The sequence below is a fragment of the Xyrauchen texanus genome, chromosome 20 (assembly GCF_025860055.1).
Source record: "Xyrauchen texanus isolate HMW12.3.18 chromosome 20, RBS_HiC_50CHRs, whole genome shotgun sequence".
NCBI classification, from domain to species: Eukaryota; Metazoa; Chordata; class Actinopteri; order Cypriniformes; family Catostomidae; genus Xyrauchen; species Xyrauchen texanus.
Window position 1 is genome coordinate 4,391,835 of NC_068295.1, and position 7,369 is coordinate 4,399,203.

General features: G+C 35.4%; 1 protein-coding gene across 1 annotated transcript; it reads left to right on the top strand.

Moving 5' to 3' along the window:
- The first annotated feature begins 631 nt into the window (after nt 1-631).
- LOC127661055 (VIP peptides-like) lies at nt 632-4,237 on the top strand. Its single transcript, XM_052151609.1, has 6 exons — nt 632-738; nt 1,204-1,308; nt 2,814-2,918; nt 3,226-3,357; nt 3,472-3,580; nt 3,721-4,237. Coding segments are annotated over exons 1-6 (462 nt in total). The 5' UTR covers nt 632-736; the 3' UTR covers nt 3,730-4,237.
- Nucleotides 4,238-7,369: the final 3,132 nt, after the last annotated feature.

Below are 7,369 nucleotides of genomic sequence, written 5' to 3' on the forward strand. Positions count from 1 at the left end.
ACAGACAGACAGATGGTTGGATAGACAGATAGATAGACAGACAGACAGACAGATAGATAGATAGATGGATAGATAGATAGATAGACAGACAGACAGACAGATGGTTGGATGGACAGACAGACAGACAGATAGATAGACAGACAGACAGACAGACAGACAGACAGACAGACAGACAGACAGACAGACAGACAGACAGACAGATAGATAGATAGATAGATAGATAGATAGATAGATAGATAGATAGATAGATAGATAGATAGATAGATAGATAGATAGATAGATAGATAGATAGATCGATCGATCAGAGGATTATACAGGTTCAAATTTGGTTTTTATAAATATTCTCCAACAACAAAAACATTATTTAACCAAAGAGTGCATCCATGCTAATAAATAATCACAGAATGAATCAACAGGATTGCTCAAAAAAAACATTTTGAGCAACCTCAAAATTAATTACACCAGTGTGTGCATGAACTGAGCATGCAGCCGACCAATGACGAACACATCCATCCCTATGGGACTTTCCTCGTGACGTATTAACGCATATCAAATCGGATTGTCCTCTTGTCTGATGGAAAGAATTCAGACATATAAAACGAGGCGAGGGGTGAGGCTATTCAAAGAGACGCAAGACCGTCCAAAGGAACTTAAAACATCACCTGGTAACTTTAGGAGATTTGACTGGAAGTGTTTCAGGACCACGGTCAGCGGCACGGATCACATTAGATAGCACATGTAAGTTTCTTTGATATTATTTACTAAAACAGACATTTATTATAGTCTCTTTTTAATTATATATATATATATAATTATATATATATACATATACATATAATTATATATCTCCATACAGTATGTCTAATTGTGTTGAGTTGTTATTTAAATAGAATTTCCCTATAATAAAACACCACAACATTATAACTTAATAGTACAGAAATGTCTCTGAGCAATCAAAGTAATCTTAAAATCTGTTCAAAGCAATGCAAAAACTCTTTCATTAATGAAACAGAAACGTCTTCAATAAGAAGCTCCAATAATTGTGATGCATAAGACATTTTTGTTACCCAAAGAGCAAAACAGATTGAATGTAACTTAATTCTTATGTTCTGCAAATGCATTCAGATACTAATACTATTGCATTCAGGCTTTGTAAATGCATTCATGTAGTGACAATGAAATAACACCTGTTTCCATGCACAGGTTTAAAGCAATGCGCGTAAGGAACGGCTCTCAGTTTCTGCTCGTGATAACCCTCTGCAGTGTTTTATATGCCCGGACTTTAAGTTTACCCTACGCCTCCATGAGGTAAGAACATAATACTGTTTAAGACACAAGAATAAGACAAACTTTTTTTACATTTTCGTATGTTTTAAAGCTAATTTATATGACAGGAAATGAGCGCGTGACATTCGCGCCATTTGAGCAGCGCGCGAGCTCAGGTGAATGCATCAGAAAAGAACGAAGAAAGATTGAATAAAAGACACACAAAAAAACCGCGAAAAGAGAAAGAAACAAAGACAGAAAGCTAATTTTAGACGTCTTGGTAGACAATTGCGTCAAAGTTAAAAGTTGTTTTGAACTCTAAATCGATAAAAGTAGGCTACGGAAAATAGTCAACCATTTATTCATATATCGCTTTTTAAAGTAGTCTAATGCCTTCTGTTACATTATTTTGAATGATCTCAATTTCCAGTTAGCTTAAGATACTTTAAAACACACACATATATAGCCTATATATATATGACGGGAAATGAGCGCGTGTCTTTCGCGCCATTTGAGCAGCGCGCAAGATCAGGTGAATCGCCTTAAAAAAGAATTAAGAAAAAAAACAATACAGACGAAAAACACCAATAGAGAAAGAAAAAACTCCCAGAAAGCTAATTTTAGGCGTCTTTGTAGACGATTACATTAAATTAAAAAGTTACCTCGTGGTTTGAACTCTAAATCGATAAAAGTAAAGAAATTAGTCAACCATTTATTCATATATTGTTTTTTGTTTGTTTGTTTTTTTAAGTATATTAATGTTTTCTGTTACAGTATTTATAATTATCTAAATTTTCAGTTGTCTTAAGCTCCTTTAAAACACTTTTTTTATATGACAGGAAATGAGCGTGTGTCGTTCGCGCCATTTGAGTAATGCGCGTGCTCAGGTGAATCGCTTTAAAAAAGAAATAAGAAAACCTAAATAAAGATGAAAAACACGAATAGAGAAAGAAAAAAACGGCCAGAAAGCTAATTTTAGACGTCTTGGTAGACGATTACATCAAATTGAAAAGTTACCACGCTGTTTTGAACTCTAAATCGATTGAAGTTCGGAAAATCGTCAACCACTTATACATAAATCTTTATTTTTTAAGTAGCCAGATATCTTTCTGTTAAAGTGTTTTGAGTCAGTACTTTCAGTTGGCTTAAGTTATTTAAATCGCCTCCAAATACTTAATCGTTGTTTGCCATAACAAAGTTCCGTTGCCATGATCACAGATTGGCCAAAATACCATATTTGCATATTGTAACTACTGTAAAATCATAATAAATGAATATGGGGTTCAAACAGAGTAAAAAGCTCAAAATCTTTCAGACATTTTTTTTATAACAGTAGCAGTAAAGAAGGTTTATTGTAGAATATACTGTAGATACCATTGTATTTTGATGGAAACTGGATATCATTGTGAAAATTGCTTTTAAAAAGCTGTAAAGCCTTCAAACTATTAACTATGTACATTAAGAGCTGAAACAGACTGCTGTGTTCACATTTGAGTTAATATACTAAAGTCGAATATAGCAGTTGTAATAAGCTGGTTTTTGTGCAGAGATACAAGACACGCAGATGGTCTCTTCACAAGCGGATACAGTAAACTTCTAGGACAGTTATCTGCTAGACGGTACCTGGAGTCATTGATCGGAAAGCGTGTCAGGTACATCATCCCTTTCTGTATGCCAGTAAGTGCCGGCACTGCAATTAACATGTTAGATCAGCCTAATGACAAAAACAGCGTAAGATGGTTTGCTGGTCTTAGCTGGTTTGTTCAGCTGGTTTAGCAGATAAAACAGCTGGTGTCCAAGGTTAACCAGCTGAAAAATGCATCTGCCAAAAAAAGCATATCTAAAATGTTTAGTTGGTCATCTCAATTAACAGTTATGAGTCAAAGAAAGAACTGTTACATTTTCCTTATGACTTCAGAATGAAATGCATATCTGACTCATTTCTTTATATAATTTTAGTGATGATTTGATGGAAGACCAGGCACCAATGAAGCGTCATTCAGACGCAATATTCACAGACAACTACAGTCGCTTTCGAAAGCAGATGGCGGTGAAGAAATATCTCAACTCCGTTCTCACGGGAAAGAGAAGGTATAGCCACATTGTTGATTAATGAGTCACACATGTTGCCAGTAGACTGAAGTTTTCTCGTATCCTCTGACATCATGTTCGCTGTGCGTAATATTCAACAAAATATCTTTTCAGTCAGGAAGACCCACCCAGCGTGCAGGAAGAATCGACTGGCGGAGAGGCCACGTATCGCGAGAGCTATGATGACGTCACTGTAGACCGACTTATGAATCATATACCAATGGTAAGTTGGATGGACAGATGGACGGATCACTGTCTACTTCAAATAAGTCGAGCCGCGTGCATGGCTTTGAACTCGCCATATACCAAACCCTTTGCAAGTGAATACAGTTCGTTTAAACATTGTAATCTTTTCTCTTCTAGCCTCTTTGAGGGCGGATTGAAGGCAAGAAAACACAACTATCCATGGCCATCATAGGTTTTCCATTTACACAGTAGCCTAGGACATCAGCATAATACTAAAACAATGTGTCGAACAAAAGAAATGTTACCTATGACGTCAATGTTTGCACTGTACATAGATAATAATCTTTAATGAGAGCTGTTAGCTTGAAGATGTACATAGTTTGCTTTGGCCTTGGAAAAGACACTTATGCTTTGACATGTTTCTTGTAAATTGTAGATCAATAAATGCATTGAAACAAGCCCTGGACTGGTACAATGAGAGAACCATACGTTCGGACCAGAAGACTGACGATTGGATGAAATGTAACACTATGATGTAACATTATCTCCGTGCATTTTGTAAACTGAATTATTTTGTAACAATATTGATGTTGCTTCTATGTTAATTCTAAATTTAAAGGGTTCACTTGGGGCTGGGAGGGACTTGGGCATTGGAAATCTTTATTTTTGCCATTCAAAGTATAATAAAAGTTTGAAGAGCCATGAAATTCTTGACTGCACTCAATTTCAGTGTCACTCATGATCCAGGACAAACAAGAGGCATTCAGTGACATACACATTTATATTATTGAAGCTGCAACAGAAACAAATTTTAACTTAAATTGATTCATAGTTACTTTGCATTTTCTTTGGTACCACTACGCCAAGAGGTCACTTGTTGTGGGCCATTATTCTGAGAAATGCTCGAACTGTCTAAATTATATTTCCGTGACTTATGACTGTCATTTGTTTTTCATCTCAGAAAATACAGATAAATTGGACCTAAGACGCAGAGGTGCAGAGTAACATAAAAATGAAATCACTTTACCTGAAAAATATAGCAGGACAACTTGAGTAATGGTGTACAAAGTGAGCATTATAGGATGATGCGTATAAAGTAAGATGCAATCCAAAAAAAGACGTGATTCAGTCCAAGCGCCCGGTTTAAGGACTCATTTTGCGCGGGTTAGATCTTAGGAAATGCTCATTAGTATTAGCTGGCCTGTGACTAAGCGTGTCGACAACGTGTAGAGCAGATCTGGAAATTGTAATCATAAATGTCAGAGGATACAGAATGCCAAAGAATGCATTATATAAGACAAGACTGACTGTGAGATGGGACTCTGGATGCCAAAATTAGGCTTGTCTGTCAAATTACATTTATTGTGAGTCATGTGGCCTGGAAAATGTCTTTGGTTTACACTGATAAACCATCACTGATCTGAAAGATACTGCTGACTCGTAAAGAACTGCTAAGGAATATTATTTAGGTTAGTGTTTTATTAAAATTGGAAACAAGAATGAAGAAACACCGCAAAGAATTGTTAGAAACTTAGAAATATTAAACTTCACACACTTTTACTGTTATACAGTAATAAAAATGACTGAGTTACGAATATTAAAAGTAAAACACGTGAACATTTTGTGTTAATTTGAGTTAATATTCTGAAATAATTTCACGAGGAAAAAAACATAAAAATCTTAATGGTCCTGAATACTTCATTTTCTTTTTGCATAAAATATTTTTATAATTGTTTTGTATGATTTTGGGGTTAAAAAAGTCTAAGATATTATTTGACAAGTTTCGTGAGACTAACCCAATTACTGTATGTCCAAAGACTTTCTCATGTAAAAATAAATAAATAAATAATCATTCTTGCACAGTGAAATATCCCTAAAAAAAACAATATTTAAATAAAACTAAAAATTTTGGTATTCAAGATTCTCTGAAAGTAAGTCTTAATGGAAAGTTTGCTTTCTAGGTACATTTATCTTCTTTTAAGATTAGATAGTTTAGACATTTTTTTTATAGAAAAACAAAACATACCTATTAAGGTACATGTAGGAGGTTTTGCCCTTTTTTTTAATAGGTGGGTGGCAGCATATTTACCAAGACGATGGCTTGTTATCACACAGGGTCACTCCCAGTCCTGTTCCTCTGATTGGTGGGTCGTCTTTGACCAGGATGTTATTGTTAAAGAGCTTCACTTGGCTTTTGTGTGTTCTTGTCTGGATTTTGTTCTTTTTAATGCTTCATGTGTCATTTTGGCTTGTCATATATAATGACAGTTGCACAACATCCAAGAAATGTCAGAAATCATGCAGAACAGAAAAATAACAAACAATAAACTGAGACAACAATGAAAGCACTGAATATTTTGTGTTTGTTCTTAATTTGTCACATTGAGCACTGAGGGGTAAATGGAGTAGGAGGACATGCAAAAACAGAGATGACTAATAAAAAAATCACTCATGCACCAAAAGTAGTATTCGCAGATTGTACCATAAATACTGCTGCGTATTATTAGTATAAACCACACACAGGATGAAATGAGTAAAGATGAGTATACATTTGTTCATGTCCATAAGGGAAAATCTCAAGCCACATGATGACTTTTTAATACTAATAACAATGCTCAGTATCCACTCATAGATTTTCATCAGTGTTAAAGAGGTCAAATTCTGTATTTAAGAAATCACATATATTCATTATATGAACAGGAATTGGAATTAATTTGACCACACCCTGAATTGTAATTAGATTTAGTATTGGTATTCAATGGTATTAATAATCTCCTCTCTCTCTCTCTCTCTCTCTCTCTCTCTCTCTCTCTCTCACTCTCTCTCTCTCTCTCTCTCTATATATATATATACACCAATAAGCCACAACATTAAAATCACCTGCCTAATATCGCGTAGGTCCCCTCGTGCCGCCAAAACAGCGCCAACCCCCATCTCAGTATAGCATTCTGATATTATATTCTTCTCACCACAATTGTACAGAGTGGTTATCTGAGTTACTGTAGACTTTGTCAGTTCAAACCAGTCTGTCCATTCTCTGTTGACCTCTCTCATCAACAAGCTGTTTTTGTTTTTGGCACCATTCAGAGTAAATTCTAGAGACTGTTGTGTGTGAAAATCCCAGAAGTTCAGCAGTTACAGAAACACTCAAACCAGTCCATCTGACACCAACAGTCATCCGTGTGATTATCTAATCAGCCAATCATGTAGCAGCAGTGCATAAAATCATGCAGATTTGGTTCAGGAGCTTCAGTTAATGTTCACATCAACCATCAGAATGGGGAAAAAATTTGATCTCAATGATTGGAGCATGGCATGATTGTTGGTGTCAGATGGACTGGTTTGAGTATTTCTGTAACTGCTGATCTCCTGGGATTTTCACGCACAACAGTCTCTAGAATTTACTCAATGGTGCCAAAAACTAAAAACATCCAGTGAGCTTCAGTTCTGTGGATGGAAACACCTTGTTGATGAGAGAGGTCAACAGAGAATGGACAGACTGGTTTGAACTGACAAAGTCTACAGTAACTCAGATAACCACTCTGTACAATTGTGGTGAGAAGAATATAATATCAGAATGCCATCCTGAGATGCGGGTTGGCACAGTTTTGGTGCACGAGGGGGACCTACACAATATTAGGCAGGTGGTTTTAATGTTGTGGCTGAATGGTGTATACAGTATATATATATCTACCACAGTTTGTTCCGGTCCTCAACTCTATATATATATATATATATATATATATATATATATATATATATATAAATACACACACAACATATCATAGCATTATATTATATTAATAATCTGTCTATATATTCTGTG

What these genes read in the sequence shown, in the direction of transcription:
- LOC127661055 (XM_052151609.1), top strand. An exon ending in TTACCCTACGCCTCCATGAG is followed by an intron (nt 1,309 to 2,813) that starts GTAAGAACATAA and finishes GTTTTTGTGCAG; the next exon opens with AGATACAAGACACGCAGATG. An exon ending in GTTCTCACGGGAAAGAGAAG is followed by an intron (nt 3,358 to 3,471) that starts GTATAGCCACAT and finishes ATATCTTTTCAG; the next exon opens with TCAGGAAGACCCACCCAGCG.